The sequence below is a fragment of the Musca domestica genome, unplaced genomic scaffold (genome assembly GCF_030504385.1).
Source record: "Musca domestica strain aabys unplaced genomic scaffold, Musca_domestica.polishedcontigs.V.1.1 9, whole genome shotgun sequence".
Taxonomy (NCBI): Eukaryota; Metazoa; Arthropoda; class Insecta; order Diptera; family Muscidae; genus Musca; species Musca domestica.
In genome coordinates, this window is record NW_026712435.1 from 7,854,197 (window position 1) to 7,882,166 (window position 27,970).

At 34.8% G+C, this 27,970-nt stretch overlaps 2 protein-coding genes across 5 annotated transcripts in view; one reads left to right on the forward strand and one right to left on the reverse strand.

Moving 5' to 3' along the window:
• Positions 1-2,163: 2,163 nt before the first annotated feature.
• Positions 2,164-23,245, reverse strand: LOC101894657 (uncharacterized). 4 transcript variants are annotated; one of them, XM_059131632.1, is made up of 3 exons: positions 23,021-23,245; positions 3,543-3,826; positions 2,164-3,482 (listed from the first exon to the last, which is right to left on the reverse strand). In XM_059131632.1, the coding sequence occupies exons 1-3, from the start codon at positions 23,028-23,030 to the stop codon at positions 2,595-2,597; spliced, it is 1,182 nt and encodes a 393-aa protein (XP_058987615.1). In that variant the 5' UTR covers positions 23,031-23,245; the 3' UTR covers positions 2,164-2,594. The 4 variants fall into 4 exon arrangements, with proteins under 4 accessions (XP_058987615.1, XP_005183312.1, XP_058987616.1 ...); XM_005183255.3 differs by having other exon boundaries at positions 22,529-23,245; XM_059131633.1 differs by lacking the exon at positions 23,021-23,245 and adding an exon at positions 7,619-7,820.
• The window catches only part of LOC101894815 (uncharacterized), a 37,550-nt gene continuing 32,371 nt past the window's right edge, over positions 22,792-27,970 (forward strand). The window contains exon 1 of the mRNA XM_059131635.1: positions 22,792-22,931. The gene's annotated coding sequence lies outside the window, so the exon portion shown is untranslated. The remainder of the gene's footprint in view (positions 22,932-27,970) is intronic.

The following is a 27,970-nucleotide window of genomic DNA, read 5'->3' on the forward strand; positions in this document are numbered from 1 at the left end:
AGTAAAAAATACGCAAAAATTTATTTGAGGATACGATTATTATTACCTCGAATTCTCTAATAGCAGCAGAAATTCCACTCAACTTCAAAAGATTGCTATTTCCTGCACGCTTGGCTTTTGCTATGAAATTAATAACTTCGAAGGACAAACTCTTCCTGTATGCGGACTAAATTTGGCATGATCCTGCTGCTCATCAACAGTTGTGCCTGGCTTGTTCACGCGTTGGTAGACCGAGAGATTTGTTTGTTTACGCAATAAAGTTTTACAATGAATACTTTTTATACACTCCACCATACATAGTATGGAGGGTATATTAAGTTCGTCATTCCGTTTCTAACGCATCGAAATAATCATTTTAGACCCAACAAAGTATATATATTCTTGATCAGCGTAAAATTCTAAGACGATTTAGCCATGTCCGTCCGTCTGTCCGTCTGTTATAATTACGCTACAGTCTAAACGAATTAAGATAGGACGATACAATTTTGCACAGCTCCCTCTTTTGTCTGCAGGTAGGTCAAGTTCGAAGATGGGCTATATCGGTCTACGATATCGTATAGCCTCCATATAATGGTACCCCCGATATTCGGTATTTTGATGATTTTACCCACATTTTTAAACGGAATTGTCTCAAAATCCACACAAGGAGTACCTTGTACTTTATCCCTTGGAAGAGAATTATCTATATAGGTCAACGATATCGTATAGCCCCCATATATCGGTACCCCCCGATATTCGGTATTTTGATGATTTCAGCCACAGTTTTCAATGGAATTGTCTGAAACTCCACACGAGGAGTTCATTGTGAGTACTTTATCCCTTGGAAGAGAATTATCTATATAGGTCAACGATATCGTATAGCCCCCATATATCGGTACCCCCCGATATTCGGTATTTTGATGATTTCAGCCACAGTTTTCAATGGAATTGTCTGAAACTCCACACGAGGAGTTCATTGTGAGTACTTTATCCCTTGGAAGAGAATTATCTATATAGGTTAACGATATCGTATATCCCCCACATAACGGTACCACCGATATTCGGTATTTTGATGATTTTAGCCATATTTTCCTATGGTATTTTCTGAAAATCCACACAAGGAGTTCTTTGTGAGCACTTTAACACCTGAAAGGTATTTGTCTATATAGGTCCACAATGTCGTATACCCCCCATATATCGGCACCTTCCGATATTAGATTTTTTTAAAGATTTTAACAGAATTTTTAATGGATTTTATTTTTTGAAAATTTTCTAATTCGTTCCAAATGGTGGAGGGTATTCAAAGTTCGGCCCGGCCGAACTTACTGCTTTTTTACTTTTTTTAAAATATTGAATTTGTTTTACTATTTTTTAAACCACAAAATATTCGTATATACAGTTTTGAATGCATATTTCAGCTCATGGCAAAATTATTACAGGTAGCAGCAAGTCCCAGCTGATGTGACTCTATAGTAACACTAGTGTCAAATTCGGTAAGAAGTTTTGTGATTAAATTCCATTTCTTGATATACAATAGGTATACATTTTTTATATAAAATTCCACTGCAGAGCAATATGAATCGCCAACCGCGAAAACTGTTTTCAAGGTTAAAAAGCAGCGACACCATATTAGGTAACATAGTCGTATATTTTATGTTTCCTAATATTCCAAAATTTAGAATTCTTTATGTGTGCATGCCGTTTAGTTTCAATTTGAAAGGGATGTGGCATTATCCACGACTTTCTAGCGATTGCTTGAAGTGTTGAGTGGTTAGGACCTACAGCTAACAACTATACATTCAGGGGAATGATATGAAAGCATTCAAATTAAATAATTGAAAAACTATTCTTCTGCATTTCCAAATCCAAAAATAATCCAAATTCCAAAAATGTATATTTTTGAAATCAAAATAATTTATTGAAAATTAGTTATTTTATTTACATTTTTGGACATATAACTCTGACACTTATATTACGTACAAAAACAAATTTGTATGTCGTTGTTACGATTGTTGTACAACAACACTTGATGTTACCTGTATCATTCTACCATGATTTCAGCTAGTGATAATACAATTTTTCCTCAAAAATGTGATCCAAAGTGTTCAATATTTCAATTTCATGGCAAAATTGGTTATTATTTTCAATGCTCGCCCCGCAATGTACGTTTCTTCCAGTCATTGATTTTTAAATTATTTTGTTTTTTTTTTTTTTTTTTTTTCAAAACAATAAATACATACACAAAATGGGCAGACAAAAAGTTGTAATCATCTGGTAGATTTTAATAGAATGTTACTTTAACGAAAATTAACAAAACAGTGTACATCTCAGTGGTGTGTATTAATTTAATGCCGGGTCCAGTATCTGAAGATTGTCACGATGAAACATGTAATCATGTCATAAACGCCGTCCACGCACAATAAATCGGTGGATTTCAACTGCTAACTCGATTTGACGTATACGCTGGAATCGAATCTTGGAATATTTAGGATTTATTATTTGTAAGAGAGCCTTAATTAGGGGTTTCGCGAAGATTCCGCTTTAAAAAGACATGTAATCAAAGGAATTGTCAATTTAAATAACGTGTTTTATAAAATCATTTTTTTATTAAACCATTATTGGTCATCAATATGAGATAAATTTAAATAGCCATTCTGATAGAATTCCAAAGCCAAATCCCTCAGACGGGAATGATATTCTGGGGTTAATTTCTGTGTACACTTGATTTCCTTGGCACTTCTATTCATTTCACTGATGGCGTCTAGATTTGGGATGTTGTTGGGGTCGAAGGTTACAGCAGGCAATATCCACATGCAGATGGCCAGACCGTACAGCACATGCTTGTAGTATTCAGTGGTAATGTTGGGCAGTGAATAGGTATCCCGGAGTGAATCGAGGTCCGAGCTGGAGTGTGTAAACTGTTCTTCGAGATTCGACGATAAAGCCAACGCATATATTTCAAGCAAATGTGTTGTGTATAAATCCCTCAAGTCTCGTTTCGTACTGGTATAGATGAAATGTAATATGTCGAACACCGGCGAGGCAAATCGCATAGCTTGAAGATCGAAAAATTTAACATCGCTCGGCACACGATTTGCCGCCTTAGCTCCGTTTTGTTGACAGTCGGCGTCGTCAGTTATACTTTTGTTGCTTGAATCTCTGGAAGAGGACGTCGTTGTAAACATAATATTGTTCATCCACAAATCTCCGTGACACATAACGCTCATGTGGTCCGGTGGATTTGTGATGTAACATTGGATCTTGGCAAATAACTTGTACTGCAGCTTTTCTATTAATCGAATTGGCTCCGTCAGACATCCGTCCACATTCGATGATCGCAAACTGTTCAATGACTCTTGTATGGAGGTCTCCAATATGTTCTTGTAGAACTCCTCGGCTTCTTTACAATATACGATCTCGCAAACCTGTTTACATTTATCACGAAACATTGCATTGTCTAAACGTTGTGCTGCTATCGAGGCCGCGTGAAATTTCGCCAATTGCTAAAATAAAAAAGAAGAATGTACAAAAACAGGAAATTACTCTGTGACTACTCACCATACCTTCATGACCAATTCGCAAAAATTCAAATCCAAGCCGGTAAGTCGGTTTTGCATGCGGTATCCTATTTCCTTTAAATCCTCTAAAACTATTATTTCCCCGACATCATCGTGACCAGCATAGAAACATTTTGGAAATACGCTCTCGGACATGTATCGGTCCAGCAGTGGGATCACATGATTATAAGCCATGATCTCATTGCAGAATGCTTCATCGCAGCGATAAAGTTGGCGTCGAGATAAGCTTGGTATTTGCCGCTTTATAATGACTGACATGAAGTTTGAATCTGTAAGGAAAACATTCTTTAAAGACATCTAAAAGTGAAGATACACAAGCAGCTTTACATCGTGACATGGTATATTAATGTCAAATTAAAGGGGAAATGACGGCAGGATTCAAGTACGGTCCTGACATCCCTTTATGTTGTCAAAATCTCGACGATACCCGCTAGATGGATTCAGTAATAAAACAAAAACTTAGGCAGACAATTTCTTGTAACGAATTTAATGCCAATTGAACTGAAAATAAGAGATGACAATCTTCTACTAATATTTTGGAAAACAAGGTGTGATATTGTATTCTTACTTGCCCTAAGCGAACCCAAATTCAACCATTCCATAATTAACTTTAATACGACTCATCAGACTAATATTTTTTGTTTCCTGTTTTAAATTATATTTTTCTTTTTCCTCAAAAAGGCGTGAAAATTTAAAAAAATATTTGTTCGAAAAATACATTTGACAATAACAACTGAACTTTTAACACCCTCCACCATTTGGAAGGAACTTGAAATATTTATTTATTTATTATTATGTGTTATATATAACTATACGAAGACGTGGACCTGCTTACGAAATTTTTTGTCATAGGCTGTATGACATACAACCAAATAAGGCCTGAAAATAAGTATGCCAAATTTTATGGAAATCGGTTCAGATATAGCTATAGCTCCCATATATATTGTTCATCCGATTTGTTATTTTTGTCCTCCGCAGCCGTAATATGCACTCTGTATCAACAATATTTGGGGAAATCTATCAAATACAGCTCAGAAATACGTTTGTTAAGTTTTTATCGAGATCGGATTTGGATATAGCTCCCATATATAACTTAGTCCGATTTATCTTTTATTGTGCATCAAACGTCTAATATTTGTCCAAATGGGATGGAATTTGGTACTTACGACCGAATTGAGTCTAGAAGGTAGTATGTCAAAATGGTTGAAGAACGGTTCAGATATAGCTATAGCTCTCATATGTACTGTTCATCCGATTTGTTATATTTGTTACCCACAGCCGTAATATACACTTCGTAACAACGATATTCAGGGAAATATATCAAATAAAGCACAGAAATACCTTTGCCAAATTTCATCGACATCGGTTCAGCTCCCGTATATATCTTTACCTGAGTTCAAGTTAATTGTGCACCAAATAGGTTATACAAATCCGAATTGAAAAGACACAAATGCCTCGACAAATTTAGTACTTTGGACTTGAAATTATAACTATAATCCTAGTTTGTATTTGTATAGATTAAATTCTCACAAATTTCCTATGAATAATTTTATTTGTTAAGTGAAGCTGTATTAAACATGCAAAGTGGTGTAGTGTATCATAAAGTCGGTCCCGCCCGACTGTAAGACTTTCTTTGCTGTTTTTTTTAATTGTTTCCATTTAGTAACTTGCCTGACATAGAAAAACGTAAATATATAATATACTATACATTATTATATAAAAAAATTATATAAATACAATGATTACAGAGTAGGGCAGATTGATCGAATGTGCAAAATACAAATCTAAAGCTACTGTCAGCTGGTTTGTTTTTTGACACTTTTTTCACAATATTTTAATTCAAGATAAAATCGCAAAGAATATATTGAACTTTATGGATTAATTTTTATTATTAATAACAGAATTCAAAACAATACATACACACGTACGTGTTTTGACATTACAAAGTCTCCATCGAAATATTATTGTACCATTTGCACAGGTATCAACCATGGCAAAATAACTGAAGGTAAATAAATGCTACCTCCTAAACACAATTTTTATACCCTCCACCATACTATGGAGGGTATATTAACTTTGTTATACCCTCCACCATACTATGGAGGGTATATTAACTTTGTCATTCCGTTTGTAACTCCTCGAAATACTCATGTCAGACCCAACAAAGTATATATATTCTTGATCAGCGTAAAATTCTAAGTCGATTTAGCGATGTCCGTCTGTCCGTCTGTCTGTCTGTCTGTCTGTCTGTCCGTCTGTCTGTTGTAATCACGCTATCTTTCGAATGAATTGAGATAGATGGCTAAAATTTTGCACACATGTTTATTTTTCCAGTAGGCAGGTTAAGTTCGTAAATGGGCCATGTAGGTCCACGTTTTCATATAGCCCCCATATAACGGTACCTCCCTATATTCGGTATTTTGATGTTTTTAACGACATTATTCACGGGAATTGTTTCAAATTTGGTATTTGAAGTTCGTTATAGGAACTACAGTCTGTGACAGAAAATTGTCTGTGCGGGTCCAGGTCTTCGTATAGGCCCCGTATATCAGTACCTCCCTATATTCGGTATTTTGATGATTTTAGCGACATTATTCACCGGAATTGTTTCAAAATTGGTATTTGAAGTTCGTAATGAATACTACAGTCTAAGATAGAAAATTGTCTGTGCAGGTCTACGTCTTCGTATAGCCCCCCTATAACGGTACCTCCCTATATTCGGTATTTTGATGATTTTAGCGACATTATTCACCGGAATTGTTTGAAAATTGGTATTTGAAGTTCGTAATGAATACTAAAGTCTGTGACAGAAAATTGTCTGTGCGGGTCCATGTCTTCGTATAGGCCCCATATATCAGTACCTCCCCATATTCGGTATTTTGACGATTTTAGGTACAATACCCACCGAAATTGTTTGAAATGTGGTATTTGAAGTTCGTAATGGATGCTACAGCCTGTGACAGAAAACTGTCTATGCTGGTCCAGGTCTTTGCACAGCTCCAATTTAACGGCACCTCCTTATATACGATATTTTGATGATTTTAGCTACATTATTTACCGTTTATTTCAAGTTTCCAATTTGAATATGGTAATGGCTTATGATAAACAATGCCTATGTATGTCCACGTCGTATAGACCCCAATATGACGGCTATATTCGGTATTTTTAAAATTTTAACAAAATTTTTTAAGGATTTTATTTTTTAAAAATTTCCAAATTCGTTGCAAATGGTGGAGGGTATTAAAAGTTCGGCCCGGCCGAACTTAGTGCTTTTTAACTTGTTTCTTTTTGTGTCCTTATTCTGTCAAAATATGTACATACACATTTTGTGTATGTGTGTGTATTGTTTTGAATAAAATTTGAAATTATTTCACATTCAGTAGCAAAATAAATGCATATTTTCGACGTTAATTGACAACAGACTGTACAAATTTGGAATAAAACTGTATTGTCTTACTATCTTATATTCAATTTTATGAAATAATCCCATTGACCCCAACGTAGGAGTTTTGTTAAAAAATGTAAAATAAACTAAACACATTGTTGAATATTTAAAAGTATATTCATGGTAAAATTAAGAAGGTAAAGTCATTTCAAATAAGCATACCCATCTCTGCATTTTCTGTAATTTACCTTGTCACATACAAATGTTGAAAATGATTGCATGACTTTACCTCCTTAATTCGACCATTAGTCTATTTGACATTATAAGACTCCTAGACGGAGTAGCATTTTTCATAGTTTTTTGCAATTAAGACGATTTTTTAAAAAATCACTAATAAGTTAGTATTTTCTATTCAAAGATCCACAACGTTCTCTTGTTTTATTACTTTTTGTTTCAGTTTGATTTTATGGTTACCAGAAGCAAGAAATTTCAATTTGTAAGGAATATTGTCGGCGGAAATCTGTATTTTTAATTTTGATGGTGGAATGTTGCCAAAGAACATAAACTTGTGTTATGCATTCTGATTTTTTCTATAATTCCGTTTCACCACAAAAAAAAAAAAGAAAATAAATTCTGTCAATGTTGAAATTGTTCAATATTGAAGATTTGTACTTACGATGTATTTCTGTAACATTCACATAAATACATGTGATGAAAAACGTCGAAGGTGTACAACAGCTATTAGGTAGGGAATGACGAATGACGTAAAAATGTGTAAGGTGACGTTTCCACAAAGTTTTATTAATTTATAGAAGCTTTGTGTATTGAAACAATGGTTTAAGGGAAAATACGTAAATAAGATATGTGTAATACAAAATTCTTTTAGAACCTTTCTCATTCACTATCGAAATGAAACTGAAAATATTTTTTTGTGTGAACAAATCAAAACACACAAATAGTTCATGGTCACCTTGTCACACCTTTTTCTGAAATCAAAAATAAATATACAAAACTGCTGAAGTGTGTGTTCCATATGACCCAAACATTCCACCGATAAATCTGTGAAGTTATCTGCTAAAAATGTAGGAGTTTATATTTATGTACACCATTCATAAAACCAGTAAAGAAAGTCTAAAAGCCGGGCGGGGCCGACTTTATGATACCCTACACCACTTTGCTAATTTAGTAGAGGTGCGCATAACAATTAAAAGTTTTAATGGGAGAATTCAATCATACACGCTATGATTATAATTATAATTTAAAGTTCAAAGGACTAAATATGCCGAAGCATTTGTATCTTTTAAATTCGGACTTGTATTGCCCATTTGGTGCACAATTAATTTGAAATCGGATAAAAATATATATGGGAGCTATATCCAAATCACAACCGATCTCGATAAAATTTGGCAAAGATATTTCTGAGCTGTATTTGATATATTTCCCTGAATATCGTTGTTACGGAGTGCATATTACGGCTGTGGGTAACAAATATGACAAATCGGATGAACGGTATATATGGGAGCTATAGCTATATCTGAACCGATCTTCACCAAATTTTACATACTAGCTTCTAGACTCAATTCGGTCGTAATTCGGTTAGACGTGTGGTGCACAATCAAAGGTAAATCGGACGAAGTTATATATGGGAGCTATATCCAAATCTGAACCGATCTCGATAAAATTTAGCAAATGTATTTCTGAGCTGTATTTGATATATTTCCCCAAATATTGTTGTTACAGAGTGCATATTACGGCTGCAGAGGACAAAAATAACAAATCGGATGAACAATATATATGGGAGCTATAGCTATATCTGAACCGATTTCGATCAAATTTGGCATACTTATTTTCAGGTCCAATCTGATCGTTCGTGCAAATTCGGACTGATATTATACGTTTGGTGCACAATAAAAGCAAATCGGACGAAGATATATATGGGAGCTTTTTTGACCGATTATCTCCAATTTCAATAGGTTACGTCCTTGGGCCAAGCAAATGATTTGTGCAAAATTTCATCTGGATAGGACAATAAATGCGAACTGTACTTTGTTTATAAAAATACATGAACAGACGGACGGATCGACTCAGAATGTGATTCTATGCAGATCATCAAAAGGAACTATGGGTCTATCTCGTTTCCTTTTGCCTGTTACAAACAAATGCACAAAGACATAATACCCTGACCACCATGTGGTGTAGGGTATAAATATCCGGCAGCACCATTCTCATCGACTGCTCGAATAAAACTAAATTTTCTACCAAAACCATTTTGACCGAAAACTTAAATCAATTTTTTTACAGCGTTACCTTAAATTCGACATAGCACATACAAATATTCAACTTCCCCATTATAGTAAAATACTTAGTATGTATTAATCAAATACGCCAGGTCCATATCCGTGGTAGAAGAATACAGGTAAACGCATTAACGGGGACATTGATATGTCAAAATTTTTTAAAATGATTTTTTCAAATATAAGTAGATTTTATATGTTTTCTAATACGAAGCCAATCAGAGGTTATTATGATATGCGTTTTTCAACAATATTTACAAATTTGAATAACTTTTCATTCAAAATTTTCAATTCCAAAATTAGTTTGACAGTTCATTGACCCAGCAGCTGCCCCGATGCGTCTACCTGTATTCGTCTACCATGTCAATATCTTATAACCTACTAAATAAAAATGTTCTACAAATTTACACTTTTATAAAGTCGTCCAATTCAACTTCTTTGCATTATTCATTTCTTTAAAAAAAAAATAAATAAATAAAAATTGGAAATGTTCAACTTTGAAATTTTGTACGCCCGACGTATTTGGGCAACACTAATATAACTGATCTGATCTCTCTCATACGACTGAGTCGACGCATAAGTTACAATTGTGTTGCCTAGCCTTGTTTAAAAGAAGGGTATATAAAAATTGTCATTCCGTTAGTAACACCGCTTAATATTCGGCGTAGAAACCATAAAGTATATATATTCATGATCAGTATAAAATTCTATTTCGATTTAACGATGCCTGCCTGTCTGTTGCAATCACGATGCAGATCACATTATTTGACGTAGAGCTTTAAAATTTGGCACAGTGTATTGTGTCTACGATGGTTGGTACTGAAAATGAGAGATATCGGTCCACGTTTTGGTGTTGGCCCCATATAACAGTACCTCCCGATATTCGGTAATTTAATGATTTTTACTAAATTTTTCAAGGTATTTGCTAGAAATTCGTAATGAGTTTTAGCCTCGCTGGCGACACATCATATAACCGGTTTAAAAACATTGTCCATATTGGTCCACTGTTTCCATATAACTATATCTAACGATTTTCGGTATTTTGATGGTACCAGTTTTTTGAAAACTTTACCGCATTCTCCAACCAATCTTACTGGTATTTGTGGTTTAGAGAGGGATACGTTTGAATCCAGATGTTTTAATTGCGGCCTAGCCGAACTTAATGTATTTATACTTGTTTGTAATTTACCTGGTCAAATTTAGGTTAATTGAATCCGGGCTCGCATCTCTTATCTGAGCGTTGTTTTTCATGTTTTTACGTTTAATCTATATTCGTCCTTTGAAATTAATATTTTGATTAGGAAAATTCAACTGTAATTAATTAGGGAAGATAATAGATAATATGAAGGTCCTCCAAAAAAACAATGTTGTTGAAAAATGCAACTAAATTTAAGAAATTTCAGACATCACACGCGTATGTCCAAAGTAATGATCATAGAATAGGCGTATGGGCGTTTTGAAAGTTACATCGCCAAGTAATTTAAATAGAAGGGGGCAAATTCAGCCCAGTTCCACACTTTTGGAATTTTTCAATTAAGATTCCTCGGAATTCGAAAATTTTATGTGTATGGTGTCTTAGGCAATATTGTAGATAAAAATAATAGTATTACTTGGGCCCTTTTTAAAGTATGGTTAACAACTCCCTTTAAAAAAGATTGTAGCAAGTCAAAATATTCCACAACATTATTTTTCATAAAATCGTACTATATGTCCTAGGTTCTACCTATACGCCAGGATTATATACATTAAAAATACATTTAAGGGTTAAGGCCGTACTTTGTCGAAATAACGGTTTTAGACCCTAGGTCTCTTTGGACCAAATTTGCAAAAACCTTCCAGATCCTAATATTTTTGTCAGTGACCCTTTGTGGGGTCAATTACCTCCCCCACAAAGGGTCAAATTTCACACATCCCAATAATTTTATTAACCCAAGGTCTGGTGTTAAGATGGAATACATCGGTCCACTCCTTCTGAAACCTTTTTCTGTACAGAAAAAGAAGCAAAAATCCGACGTTACTCCAACTTTGCAGATCCTCAGTTCTCGGTCAGGTGCAAAAAGGGATAATATCGGTCCACTCCATCAAGTGCTTCCCCCACAAAAAGGTCAACATTTTGAATAATTAAAACTCTTATAAGATGTGATGTAAGGATCCGATTGTCTTAAAATTCCACATATCCCAACAGTTTTGTAAACTCAAGATCTGGTGTTAAGATGAAATATATCGCTCCACTCGTTCTGGTACCTCCCCCACAAAGGGTCAAAATTTTTAATATCTATGAAGGTCATAAAACGAAACGAAGTAAGCACCAGGTTCTCTTTATATTTCACAATGTTTCCACCAACACAAGATCTGTTATAAAAATGGTAGAGATCGGACCATTTCTTTTGCTATCTGTCCCACATAGGGTTCAAGATTTTGAAAAACAAAACGCTCAAAGAAAGCGAATTAAGCATCCAACTCTCCTCAAATTTCACACATACAAGCATTTTTGCTAATACAAGATCTGTTTTGAAGATGATATATATCTGCAAACCCTTCTGGAACCTCACCCACAAAAGGTCACAATTTTCAATACTTTTTCCCTCAAATAACTTGCGAAACAAGTCAGCGATTCTTTACAACTTGCTATAACTAATTATTTCTCTCAACCATAAACCTGAGATGAATATGGATAAATTGGATATAAATGTTCGATTTTCTTGTAATTTTGCCCATACCGATATTTTTATATGTATTAGATGAAGCATGAATATGGAATACTTCGGTCGACTATACCTAGTACCTCACGTAAATGTTAACATTTTTTAAAAATTACCACATGTGTTATGTAAAGTGAAGTAAGTTACCAACCTGTTACCAAGTTACCCCATATTTATACATCGTATTAATTTAGGTCCGATTCGAAACGGACAATATTGGCCCATTCCCTCTGAACCCACTCCATAGAGGGTCAACAGTTTGAATAATCATAACAGAAGTCAAAATATGTATAATTAAATAATCGAGCAATGGCTGAGGGTATTAGTCTGTCGGCAGAACCGATTGTTACTTTTTAACTTGCTAATAAACATATTGAATATACAAACTTCTTTTGTTCAGAGACTCACAGTTTGATCTAGAATAATTTTTCCTTTGACACTTTCAGCCAAAAAAACGCAATATAAAGAGGGATTTTGACTTAGATTGGAATAAGATTGAATTAACAGTAAAAAAAACCAAACATATATGCTATGTTCCAGAATCTGCAAGAATTTACTGGTTTTTCGATATCATAAAGGGAAAATCGGTTATCGTAGTATAAACTTTTACATTCATGCAGTTCTCAAAGATACCAATAATTTTCACTTGTAGTACAAAAATTTCGAATTTAATTTCCTCAAAAGCTATTGGATACAGATATATGTGGCTTATTTTGAGATTTACGGTGAAATTTTGTAAATTTTTTCTTCTGTTGACAGTTTCTACCTCGAACGAAATTTTATATTACTTCAGACGTCAACTGAAAAAAGCCGAGGAACAAGTTGTTTTTGAATAATGATGTAAATATTTCTTTGCTATACAAAGAAACTAGAGATTTCTTTTATTTGGTGGTGAAATTTGGTAAAGAATATTTTGGTCTTCGACTCCATCCTTCTAAAATGATGCATTGTTGGAGATTTTTGCACAAAATCACACAAAGTACGCGTATTGCAGATAATAATACGAGTATTATTTTGGTATATTAGGACTATACCTTCTATCTATACTTCTATCAATGGTAGAAGAAAACAGGTAGTCGCATCGACACAGCCGCTGGGACCAATTTTAAATTTGAAATTTTTTAATGAAAAATTATACAAATTCGTTAAATTTGTTAAATAATTCATATCATAACAACCTCCGATTGGCGTCGAAACATATAAAAATCTACTAATTTTTGAAAAAAAAAAAAAAAAAAAAAACACTTTTTAAAATGTTTTGACATATCAATGTTTCCATGCATTGATGCATCTACTTGTATTCTTCTACCATTGATAGAAGTATAGATGCACAAGACGAATTGTATGAATTATGCCTTTTTTGACACACTGACTTTGTCTATTCAATCATGTGCAAGGTATTTGATAGACAATGACAACCAACAACATCCCCCATTTTGATTAATGTGTGCCATTGTCTAAGATTCGATCGTGACATGACTGACTCGAATATTTGCATGGTGTTCTCCATCAATGCAGGGTGTCGACGATGACATCGAACCATGTCATCGTCAAATTGTGTGTCATTTGTGTACGTGTGCTTAATTTGAGAGAGTGTATGTGTTACTTTCGACGGTGAGGATGTGTTTTTGTGTGTGCTGTAATTATGAAGTAACAAACACGGTATACATATAAAAGTGAGTACGAAATCAATAATTAAAAAATATTCGTTATGACGTAGTTGAGGGCAGAGATATTAAGAAAATTTATCAGTGTTTTTTTAATAAGGATTGTCATTTTGGATTGTTTCGTCAATAGCCGAAATGTGAAAATTTTGTGTGGACGATGGGTTTGAGTCTGACCGACATGACGAGACATCGAGCGTTTGGTTGGATGTCACGTATTGTTATGCGTTTGATCAAACAGGGCACAGCATGACGAGCGTTTCCTCTCCATGGCATAAATTGAGAAATATGTCACACTTGCAGCCCTTTAGTATAGATAGAACGTATAGTCCTCATATACCAAAATAATGCTCGTATTATTATCTGCAATATTGCCGAAATACTTGGATTCCGAGAAATCCTAATAATTAATTGGTAATTGTCGCCACTATTTAGGTTACTTTACAATGTAAATTTTCAAAACGCTGATACACCCATGACACAATTTCGCACGTTATGTGTCACTTTTACATTGGAAAATATGACATTACATATGTAACAAAATTTCCGTCAAATAGAGCCTTTGTTCTGCATTTCCATTTAATAATATAAAATCCAAAAGTTACATTTTAGAAATTGTAATAATTTCTGAAAAAAAAAATGTTTACAATTTTGGACATTAAACTATTTCTCGCTACCATAACTTCCTATATGGTTCTTGTACAATTGCATTTGTTGTAGCTTTAGTTTAGTAAATTGAAAAGAAAGTAATTAAAAACTCAATTTTTTATTAAAAAAAAACTACAGCTTGTTTCAATATAATTGTTTTGTGTTTGATATTTGAAGTTCGTAGGGAGTATCATCGGTTAATATCTGTTTAATATTTGAAATATTCGGTGACATGCTGTAGCATTCATAACGAATTTAAAATACGAAATTTGAAACAATTCCGGTGAATAAGGTCGCTTAAATCATAAAAATACCGAATATAGGGAGGTACCGTTATGTGGGGGAATACGAAGACCTATATGTTAATTTTCTGTCTTATGATGTAGTACCCATTAGGAACTTCAAATTGCGAATTAGAAATATTTTCAATACCAAAAGTCATGCAGGGCAAACACGCATCTGAGTAAAATGTTATGAACCCACTTCATTTCGTTCGTAAGCTACAGTTATTTCCACAGACGGACGGACTTTGTTAAATCAACGTAGAACTTTGTGCTTACCAAGAAAATATACACTTTGTGGGGTCTAACATGTATATTTCCATATATATTCCAAGTGAGTATGCGAGTTATAGCACCTACATCCGAGTTGAGAAATAATAATTTTGTCAAAAAATCGATTCAGGTGTACCTGTAGCTCACATACATACTTTTCATCCGATTTGATATGCAGGTCTCATACATACAAACATACGACCAAATTTAGCGTAGAGGTAGGTATGTCAAATTAGGTTGAAATATATCTATCAGCCTCTATATATTGTTACGAATATAACTTTAGATTTAAGTTAATTTAGATGAATTCCGTTAATTTAAGAATTTGAATTGTAACGTAAATTTCTACTACGCAGTTTATTTGAATAACTTCACAACAACAACTACTGTATAGATTTTTCTACATCCTTCCATTTCCTCTTTCATTTTCTATTTTGTTGCTGACGTACAATTCTTGTTAAACGTCATCATTGATGATCGCTTAATTCCTCTTTCTTTGTTACCCCCTCGCCTGTGTATGTGTTGTTGTTATTGTTCACTCAATGTAAGTTTGTATGTGTTGTTGTTATTGTTCACTCAATGTAAGTTTGTATGTGTTCGTTGCATTGGTAGATTGTTCGTAATCTAGGCGTTACCAGATCGTCTAGAAACTTCTGTACAAGGTAGATCTAACAGGTAACCGCATCGGCGAATTGCTACAACAAAGCAACTTTTGTGGTCCCCTCAAATGTCAAAATTGTCATCTAAGGCGAAAAACATAGATTCGCCATGACATTTAAAGTTTGGGGCAAATTTGTTTCAACCAATCAGAAACGAGGTGTTTGTTTACATTTTATTTTGTGTGCCTCTCGTCGTAAACGAACGTCACAATAAAAGTTTTTATTGTAAAACAAATAAGAGTAAAATAAGTATTAATTGTAGTATTGCGATATTTTTTAAACCAAGAAACTTATAATGACTATATTTTACTGGTTTAAACCGAAAGTTTTCCGGAACTGCAAATGACAAGAGTCGAATTCTTGCACTACTTCCCGTGATGTGCTTTGGGAATCTTAGATGTTGAGGCTAACTTAATTCTTAAAGCTGCACTCCATTCTAACCTCCTTCCTTCATTTTCTTTTAATTTTTTTTACTGGTTTCACTCTTAACTTGCTCTTAAATTATTTGAAATATTATAAAAAGGTATTTTTAGGGAAGACAACATAAACAAATTTGTTGTTGCATTCATTTAGGGCGAATTCTTCATTACAACAATTTGTTTTGACATTTAATGGTGCCGTCAGCTGGGCTGATGCGATTACCTAGTACATCTACCTTGCTTCTGTAGCGACAGGCGAGGCTCATATAAATAGGGGAAATGGAAAGGCAGTTAGTCAGTTGTGAATCAGATCGCGAATTGAAACCGTCGAGTAAAGTAAAGTGCAAAGTAAAGTTGTGTGAATAAAATCATTGTAATAATCGTAATCCGAAAGAACCCGCGTTTTATTTGGTACGAGCTGTATTGGGAAATAAAACAACGTCTACACGGGATTAAGTAAAATCCAAGAACGTAACAATATATATAAAAGCAGATGCTTAATATGCACTTCATAAAAATGATTTTCGGTACAAGATCCAAATCTAAGCTAATCATGACAGAATTTGGCAAGGGTGTTTCTAGGACGAATATGCTAAGACACCCATTCGCAATTCTGTCATGTTCAGATTTGGATAAAGGTTAATGTGTTTAGATTTTGCAAGTCTGGAAGCAAATATATGTCGAGTTTGGTACAAATCGGTTAAGTTGTAACTATAGCTCTCATATATTGTTTCATTTGATTTGATATTTAAGTCTCCCCAAAGTCATAATATGCACTCTATACCAATGATCCGTCAAATTTAGTGGAAAAACAAATAATCTTTTATTTGTTACAGGTAGCTCTACTAAATATACGCAGTGGTGTAGGGTAGCACAAAGTCGAACCCGGCCGACTTTTGTCATTTCTTTACTGATTTAGTATATTGCCATTTTTGCTTAAATATCGTTTGAGTGTGGCATCGCAAATACCCTTATTCATTATGTATCGACAAAAATGTTTTTGGTTGTCATCGGTTTATTGTTAATTTGAACGATAGTGTGAACCCAAAACCGACAGTAAAGTTAAACATTTGGAGCGGTAATATCAATTTTGAGCGCAATAATGCTTATACAACGGACAACCGAGTGAGGATATTAAATGGTTGCATCATTGTAGAAGAATATTGGTAGATGCATCAACGCTTGGGAACATTGATAAGTTAAAGTTTTTTGAATGTGTTTTTTTTTTTTTTTTTTTCAAAAATACGTATATTTATATTTATTTTTCTATACGACGCCAATCCGAGGTTGTTATGATATGCATTTTTTTAAACAATTTTTACAAATTTGAATAATTTTTCATTCAAAAATTTAAATTTCAAAATAGATTTGACAGTCCATTGTCTCAGCAGCTGTGTCGATGCGACTACTTGTATTCGACTGCCTGTATAAAAATAAGCGTTACTTAGTCAAAATATTGGCACCATTTGATTTCGCCTCTATTGTTAGGATATCTAACATACTCACCAATCTCAGGTGATTTTAATTGGCAACGTTAATGAGATACAATTTTAGACCAATACTTTTGTAAATGTTTTTTTCTCATGCCTCTGTCATATTATAGCCACAATCCATTTTGACACAATGAGATCCCAAAACAGATTTGATTTTTTCCTATTTCTTCGAAGTTTAGTTATCTTTCTGTAGTGCGATTCCTTAATGAATTTTTTTGAGTTATCGTCGTAACCGATAAAATTAAAATGCTAATAATTTCAATATTTTCAGCAAGTAAGTGGCCAAAATAAATGGGTAGTCCTGTCCATAGCAATAGTGTTGTCAACATAATGTTGCGTTTTAATTTAACCGAGATTTGTCGGTAACTCAAATAATGGGTTAGAGAACATAGACAAATGAAAATATAGACAACGAAATGCTCTCACCGTTTATCTTCGAAAAAAATCGAATCAGCAGATGTCGTCTATATCGTTTCAGGGGTTTGAGTGAGAATATTGATAACAACAACTGTAGGATATTTTTTGTCGGTAAAAAATTGTTCCATAATAAAAGAAATGTGAAATTATCATGTGAAATTCTTGAAAAACGATAAAATGTGTTTTCGAAGTCGAGTGGGTTGAACGCCTAAATCGGCATGTTGACAATTACATTCAAAGACATGCGAGAAACGCTAAAAATATTAAATATATGCTAGAGGTTGAGATTTAAAGGTACAATTACGAAACTTCAGACAATTCCGTGAAACAGAAGAGAATATTTCAGAAGAGAATATTTTGCACAGATAAGTTATAAAATGCTGCTTGTTTTGTTGAGTTTTTCCTAAGCATAAAGGGAGATTTTGTTGTGTTTCTGGAGACGCTATCAACAAGTTCACATTTTGTTCAGTAATAAAAGTTGCGTCGAAGTGTGAAGATATTTTTATTAAAAGTGAAATAAAATAATTATTAAACAAGTAAAAAAGCAGTAACAAGTAAAAAAGCATTTAGAAAGAAATTGAAAATTTTCGAAAAAGATAACATTCGCCAAAAATTATGTAAACATTTTAATATACCGAATATATAGCTGTACGACGTGCACCTACATAGGCATTGTTTGTCACAAGCCATTACCATATTCAAATTCGAAATTTGAAATAAACGGTGAATAATGTAGCCAAAATCATCAAAATACCGTACATAGACAATTTTCTGTCACAGGCTGTAGCTTCCATTACGAACTTCGAATACGACATCTTAAACAATTTCGGTGAGTATTGTACCTAAAATCGTCAAAATACCGAATATAGGGGGGTACTGATATATGGGGCCTATACGAAGACCTGTATAGACAATTTTCTGTCACAGACTGTAGTTTACCATTACGAACTTTAAATACGTAATTTGAAACTACTACGGTGAATAATGACGCTAAAATCATCAAAATACCGAATATAGGGAGGTACCGTTACATGGGGGCTATACGAAGACGTGGACCTATCCATTTCGAACTTCATATACCAAGCTGGAAACAATTCCGGTGAAGAATGTCGCTAAAATCCTCAAAATACCGGATATCGGGAGATATCGTTATATGGGGACTATATGAAAACGTGGACCTACATGGCCCATTTACGAACTTAACCTGCCTACTGGCAAAATAAACATGTGTACAAAATTTAAATTTGTTTAAAAGGAAAAATGCCAGAAAATCAAATAAAAAACAAGGAAAAAGCTGAAATAAAGTGGATGGATGGAAATCAACGAAATAAACGATCTGCATACCTTCGATGATTTGCTGTAGCAAAATGAGACAATACTCAAACAATTTGTAAGCATAGACAATTGTGTCATTGGTTATCTGACTAACTATCTAGCTGACAACTTAACCAACTAACTAATACTCTTATTAACTTCTGATAACCCAATTAGAGAAGGAGTTAATTCAAAAAAAAAAAAAAAAAACAGGCCAGTTCGAAAGGAATTTTCAGAAAATGTTGCGTTTCAATACAGCTTGAAAGGGACCAATGTAAAGCATAACGTAGAAGAGTGCTTTTTTGTAGACGCTAATCAATGTTAAGTTTATTATTCTAACAAAAATAAATAAAGAATTAATAAAATGGACAAACGCTTACATATTTCATTTCAGTCAGTTGTTATCTTAAATACAACATCAACGGCAAGGACATGAATTCGATCCATATATACATCTAACATTAATTATTTTTTCTTTTAATAAATTGTTATGAAAACACATATGAACACTCTGTTTTGGTTATTTTGGTTGTACATTCGAATATTTACAAACACAAAAGTGATTTAAAAAAGACTCCTAAATGAGCATATACAGGGTGAGATGAAAAAACTGCAACCAACTTCAGACTGCTGTCATTTCTAAGCCACTCGTCCGACAGCTGTTAAAATTGTTCCAGCGACAGCCCATTATATTGTTTACAAGCGTACAAAAGCATTTTGGTGAGAATTTTCTAGGAAAAAAGTTATTTTTGATGGAATTCAATATTGTTAGGGCACTCCAGCATTTAAATGTGAATAAATCGCTGGTGTCTCGTACTGGTAGCGTAGCCAAACGTCAAGGAAAACAGCAACGTCAGCAGATATGGTTCGAAAAGTAAAGAAGCGACTTGATCGAAACCCTCGTCACAGTGGCCGAAAAATGACTAGTGAGCTGAACATATCGCAATATTCCATTCGGCAATTATTGAAAAAATGAGCTCGGGGTAAAGCCATTGACATTCCAAAAAGTGCAAGAACTTACACCGCAACAGAAAGAAAATAGACTCAAAAGAGCTAAGAGTTGCTTCGCTTGGCCGAAAGTGGTGAACTGCCGAATTTGGTTTTCTCTGATGAAAAAAATATTCGTCGCTCAGCAGTTTGTAAACAAACAAAATGATCGTATATACTTTCCAAAGAGGTTAGCTGAAAATGTGCGCCTTCGGTTGGCCACCAGAACTCAAGCGACGGTCATGGTGATGGTGTGGTCCGCCATAACAGCCGATTGTCGCTCTCCGCTCGCTGAATCGCGAAATATTATCGCGAAAATATTCTGGAGGGTGTATTAAAGCCTCGGGCACGTAAACATTTTTGCCGCAGATCTTGGACATTCCAACAGGACTCAGCACCATCGCACTCAGCACGCGCCACTCAAGAATGATTACAAAATGAGGTTCCTCGCTTCATTTGCAGCGCACAATGGCCAACAAAATTTCCGGATACCAATCTGGAGTATTTTGAAAAGCAAAGTTGGCACTAAAAAATGCCAAAGTGTCGATCATCTCAAGCAAGCGCTTCGCCGGGAATGGGCCAAAATACCGCAGAGCAACATTCGGGCAGCGTGTGACGGTTTCATTGGCCATTTGAAGACCATAATTCGTACCAAAGGTGACCAAATTTAGGTGAACAAATCTAAACTTATTCTAAAATCTGATACTATTTCCGACATTATTTGCTTTCCAAAAAAAAAAAAATAAATAAATAGATAAAATCTAAAAATTATGGCGTTTAACTTTGTTGCAGTTTTTTTAATCTCACCCTGTATGACAATAAAAATACTAATAAATTACTCACTCATAAACCATCATAAAATGACTTAAAAAAGACCCAAAAATTAAAGGAAATATCGCAATTGATGATAACAAGTAAAAAAGCAGTAAGTTCGGCCGACAAATACCTTTCAGGGGTTAAAGTGCTTACAAAGAACTCCTTGTGTGGATTTTCAGACAATACCATTGGAAAATATAGCTAAAATCATCAAAATACCGAATATCGGGGGTACCATTATATGGGGGCTAAACGATATCGTTAACCTATATAGAGAACTCTATGTCAGGGGTTAAAGTGCTCACAAAGAACCCCTTGTGTGGAATTTCAGAAAATTCCATTGAAAAATGTGGCTGAAATTATCAAAATACCGAATATCGGAGGGTACCGTTATATAGGGTATATACGATATCGTGGACCTATGTAGACAATTCTCTTTCAGGGGGTGAAATACTCATAAGGGACTCCTTGTGTGGAGTTTCAGGCAATTCAATTGAAAAATGTGGCTAAAATCATCAAAATACCGAATATCGCGGGTACCGTCGTATGGGGGCTATTCGATATCGTGGAGCTATATTGGTAATTCTCTTTCAAGGGATAAAATACTCACAAGGAACTCCTTGTGTGGATTTTCAGACCATTTCATTAGAAAATGTGGCTAAAATCATCAAAATACCGAATATCGGGGGTACCGTTATATGGGGGCTATACGATATCGTGGACCTATATAGATAATTCTGTGCTGAGGTATAAAGTTCCCACAAGGAACTCCTTGTGTGGATTTGCAGACAATTCCGTTCAAAAATGTGGGTAAAATCATGAAAATACCGAATATTGGGGGTACCGTTATATCGGGGCTATACGATATCGTGGACCGATATAGTCCATCTTCGAACTTGACATGCCTGCAGACAAAAGAGAGATCTGTGCAAAATTTTAGGTTCCTCTCTTAATTCGTTTAGACTGTATCATGACTACAACAGACGGACAGACGGACGGATAGGGCTAAATCGTCTTAGAATTTTCGCTGATCAAGAATATATATACTTTGTTGGGTCTAAAATGATTATTTCGATAAGTTACAAACGGAATGACGAACAAAAGACTTGACAAACTATCAAATATGTCCGAAGAAGACTCTTAACTAATCTAGAGGAAGAGTCATATCTGGTCGCGGAAGGTCAAGTTTTTCTCCCGACAAAAGCATCTTTTCGATCAGAAAATGCGCTCATATTCCAGCTTTTTAATCGTGCAGCAGGATCAAAAAAAGACTCGAATGTGATTAAAAATTTCAAAAAATGTGGACTGGGATTTCAGTAAACCGATTTAGAATTTTACGCTCATGAACAATATATACTTTGTGGGCTCTAAAATGGCTATTTCGACGAGTAACAAACGGAATAACAAAAGAAAATATTCCCTCCAAAAACAAATAGAAACTAACTAATGTTGTTCTGCGGAGCCGAACTGTATATTATCAAAATTTGGGATATGTGACACGTGACACGTGCTCTGTACCCTACATAAACAGTTTAAAAAAAGACTTGAACAAGTTTTAATCTTTGCCTTCTTTTCTAGTACCCATGTATGTATGGCAGTAGGCAAATCGAAAGTCATACCTCTGTAATTATCACAATTATGATGACCTCGAATTTGAATGCGTTTCACAACTGACATATAATTGTCACCGGAACTACTGCCGGCACTGCACTGGATGTGTTGTATGTTGAAGGACACTATGTTATTTGCTTTGAATAGCTTTCGGAGATTGTCGACGTTTTCCTCGTATTCACTTTCGCAGGCCATTGTTGTTGAACTTGATTTCGAACAGCCGTTGGCCTTCGCATAACCTTACATTTATAAAGGTTAACCGTTACACGAACACAAGCACAGTCCTCGCGTAGAGTATTGCCGCACTTTCGGCCAGTCTGGAACTCAAATCAAAGCGGAGCACCGTTCAAAATCGTTTTCGATAAAAGTCAATTCACTTTCACTGACGAACAATTCGCACAGTTTGAAGGGGTAAATAAACGGATTGCATTTTATTTTTTATTCTACATTTCATTGTTTTCCACGCACAAACTAGCCAATACGCTCGTAAACACACTCACACAGGTACATGTACGCACGATGGTGGGGGTAGAGGGGCTCTTCGAAACGAAAGTAAAATCGATAGAATAGACTGCACTTTTTTATTTATTGTTACAATTTTCTGATGCGAGTCAATGACGGATTTGCTGTTGCCCAGACACACGAGACGTGGAAAAGAAATTCCTGCTTGCCGACACCAATGAACACATTTTGCTTTTGCCAAAGCCAATTGACAACTAAAAATGAGCGATTTCTAGTTTGCTAGAATGGCAGTGCAAATGTCTCGAATGCACACGCAAAAGCAAAGTCAACAAATCAAGCAGCATAGGCGTCAGAATGTTTTGAGTTTTTTTATTCGCTTAGAAGAGCTTTTGCGAAAATGTTGATGGTGTCGTTAGTAGACTACAATCAATGCTACATTACATTACATTACAATTCATTAAATTAAAAGACTAATAGACGAATTTATCGAAGTTATGGAATATTTTGGTATCGCAAAAATTATTTTCTCTCCGGGAAAGCATTCTAAGACTAAAGGTGTGGGCACATAAGCAGCTTGACCTACATTGAGAATAAGGTTTTGTAGTCTCTTCAGTTTGAAGAAGTAGCTAAGCCTTTCAAATAAAAACAAGTTAAAAATCAGTAAGTTCGGCCGGGCCGAACTTTGAATACCCTCCACCATTTGGAACGAAGTTGGAAATTTTAAATTTTCTATACGACGTGGACCTACATAGGCATTGTTTGTCATAAGCCATTACCATATTCAAATTCGAAACTTGAAATTAACGGTGAATAATGTTGCTAAAATCATTAAAATATCGTAAATAGGGGGTACCGTTATATCGGAGCTGTGCGAAGACCTGGACCTGCATAGACAATTTTCTGTCACAGGCTGTAGCATCAATTACGAACTTTAAATACAACATCTTAAACAATTTCGGTGGGTATTGTACCTAAACTCGAAAAATACCGAATATAGGGAGGTACCAATACGAAGACCTACCTGCATAGACAATTTTCTGACGGAGACTGTAGATCGTATCACAAACTCTAAGTACGTAATTTGAAACAATTCCGGTAAATAATGACGCTAAAATCATCAAAATACCGAATATTGGGAGGTACAGCTATATGAGGACTATACGAAGACGTAGACCTGCACAGACAATTTTCAGTCTTAGGCGACAGTATCCATTTCGAACTTCAAATACCAAATTTGAAACAATTCATGTGAATAATGTCGCTAAAATCATTAAAATACCGAATATCGGGAGGTACCATTATATGGGGGCTATACCAAGACGTAGACCTGCATAGACAATTTTCAGTCTTAGGCGACAGTATCCATTTCGAACTTCAAATACGAAATTTGACACAATTCCTGTGAATAATGTCGCTAAAATCATCAAAATACCGAATATTGGGAGGTATCGTTATGTGGGGGCTATATGAAAACGTGGACCTACATGGCCCATTTACGAACTTAACCTGCCTACTGGCAAAATAAACATGTGTGCAAAATTTTAGCCTTCTATCTCAATTCGTTCGAAAGACAGACAGACGGACAGACAGAATTTTACGCTGATCAAGAATATATATACTTTGTTGGGTCTTAGATCATTATTTCGATGAGTTACAAACGGAATGACAAAATGAATATACCCTTCATAGTATGGTGGAGGGTATAAAAAGGCCGATACACCTATATGGGGTGTATATCGAAACGTTGACCTACTACTTTCGTGTTAAAAGGCACTGTGAGATCTCTAACAAAAGGATTTATATCATCGAAAATGTTTTTCAAACGTTCTTTATTATATTGGCGGGTTATAAGAGGGAACAGATTTTACACTACTGAAACCCTTACATGTCAAATTAGTATTCATTTGGCCGAATAATGTTAGGAGATAACATCATAAAAACCTCCGATGGGAGTCGTATATAAAAAGTTATAAAAATCTACTTATTTAAAAAAAAAAACATTTTAAAATTTTTGACATATCAACCTGAACCGAGTTCAATATAATTTGGCATATTTATTTTTGTACCGATTTCCGTTACGTATTCTAAATTTGGAGAATGTATCTATAACCGATCAATAGATATGTGCAATCAAAAACCTCTGATTCTCCAGTTCCAAGTGGAATTTTAAAAATGTATATAGCCTATGTTCATTTCAGGCGATGCTGCAGTATGTATGGAAATTTTCAGGAAAATCTATTCAGCAGTTTTGGAGTCTATAAATTACAAACAAACAATCAAGCGTACAAACATTTTCCTCTAATTTCTTGAAAAAATCACCGGTTTTTATTCAGAAATATCTGGTACAAAAATTATTAGGACATTAATGGCTTTCTAGAAGGAGATTCTTTTAAAAGTTTCTCCACGAACTACTTCCCAAATTTAAAAATTCGGCCGATAATTCTGGATATAAATGTCGTGAATCGGATTTCATTCAAAGCCGTATTAAATAATATACACCCCCTGTAGCCATAAGGCTGAGTATATATTTAGCTTCGCCCACATTAACGTTGAACGCTCACCGTGATAGTTATATTGCCATGATCTATTGATGATCATGAACAAAAGGACTATGGACGATCAAAAATTGTCCATGTTGTTTGAGCGAATGCGATAAGATTAGTTCGTATCTTACGAGGGTGGTTCGGAAACTTCTTAAGCTGTCAATGAAAGGGAATAGTTAGTTTTTCAAAAATATTTTTATTTTTCAATAAAATCTCCAAGGCTTTTCTAGCAATTCTAACCCTTGATTAAAATAGTTTTCCTCAAGGTCTTCAAAATAGTGGTTTACAACTGCAATTGCATCTTCATTTGAGGTAAAACGCTTGCCAGCAAGGATTTTTTTAGGTTTGGGAACAAGTAAAAGTCACTGAGAGCTAAATCAGGAGAATAAGGTGCGCGTTCAAGCAACTCGTACTTTAATTCGTTGATTTCAGCCATTGTTTTAACACTCCTGTGCGCTGGTGCGTTGTCTTGATAATTTTTTTGTGTTGTAAGCCGAACGTTTTTCTCGAATTTGTAGATTTAATTGATCCAATTCAATTGTTTTTGCCTTCTTTGGGGCACTTCCTCCAGCTTCAGTCCATGGTTTGGATTGTTCTTTTGTGTCTGGAGTATAGTGGTGGATCCATGTCTCATCAACAGTTATAAAACGACGCTTAAAATCCATTTTATTTCGCTTAAAACGATGCAAACATGCTTGAGAATAGTTCATTCTTATGCGTTTTTGATCGACTGGTAACAATTGCGGCAGCCATCTTGCAGAAAGCTTTTTCATATGTAGTTCTTCATGCAAAATTAAATGGACTCGATTATTTGCGATGCCCATGGTATTAGCCGTCCCGATGAATCTTTTTTATGTAAATATTTAAAGACAGCAATCATTTCTAATTTTTCCATATTAAAAAAACTGCGGATGCGTCTGTTTTGAACACCTGTTTCTATATGAAGGAGTTACTAAAATATAACATATGTTCAGAACAGAGATGGAAGTTTCCAAAACACTTAACTTTTTCTGTACATACCTCGCTTTTTGTGCTAGGCTAAAAAGTTTCCGAATTGCCCTCGTACATACGCAGCAAAAAATCTGATCACCAGTGCTTGCAAACCAAATACTTGGGCACAGGTAATTACTTACAAAACATCATCCCAACCCTTTATTATGACACGGCCACAATGTCCTAAGTCACTGCTACGAATGCATTGTTTGCTCTTTAATGACAGGCAAGAGCGTCGACAAACTCTTCATATTCTCTTGTTGTGTTTATTTGCTGATATGTACACTATGTGCCGCCATTACTCCTTACCTGGTAAGATAAAATAAAGTTATATTACACAGAAAATTTGTAGAAGAACAACTCACTATTTTTTATACCCTCCACATACATACATAGTATGGAGGGTATATTAAGTCTGTCATTTCGTTTGTAACTCATCGAAATAATCACATGAGACCCTACCCTACAAAGTATATATTTTTGATCCGAGTAAAGTTCTAAGTAGATTTAGCCATGTCCGTCCGTCGTCTGTTGTTATCACGATCGAGATTAAACGGCATATGGTAGGAAGCTAATATTTTTCATAGAGTTGTCTTTTGTCTGCAGTCAGGTCAAGTTCAAAGATGAGCTATATCGGTCAACGTCTTCGTATAGCTCTCCATACAATTGTACCTCCCCATAATCGGTAATTTGATATTTTAAGTCTCAGTTTCCAGCGAAATAGCTTTAAATTCTGCATTTGGAGTTCATAATGAGTTCTACCTACTGTGTCAGAACAGTGTCCATATAAGTCAATACTTTCGTATAGCCTCCATTAAACTGTACCACCCGATATTTTGAGGATTTTAGCCACAGTTTCTAGCGGAATAGCTTAAAATGCAATATTTGGAGTTAATAGTGGGCTCCACTTATAGTGACAGAATATTGTAAACATAGCTCCATGTTTTCCCACTGCCACAGTACCTGATAAAATTAGACAGACTTTCTAACGGTATAGTTTGAAATTCAGTATTTAGAGATTACAATGAGTTCGCCTAGGTCATTTATACTATAGCCTGTACATAATTATACCTCCCCAAATTCGTTATTTTAACGTCTATCTTCTGTACCTCCCGATATTCGGAACTTGGATGATGTTAGCTACAGTTTCTACCGGAATAGCTTAAAATTCGATTTTTGGAGATTATATTTCCTGTGACAGAAAATGGTCTACATAGGTACACTCCCATTTTTTGGCATTTTAATAATTTTAGCTTCCGTTCCTTATGTATTGAAATAAAATTCGCCAGCCACATCCCATGACTTCTACCTACTGTGGCAGAACATTGTCCTCATAGCTTCATTTTCTAGCGAAATTACTCACTTACATACTTCGGTATTTAGATTTCGTAAAGGGTTCTCTACACTCGTTGCAGAACAATTTTCATAGAGATCAATGTTTTGTCCATCACA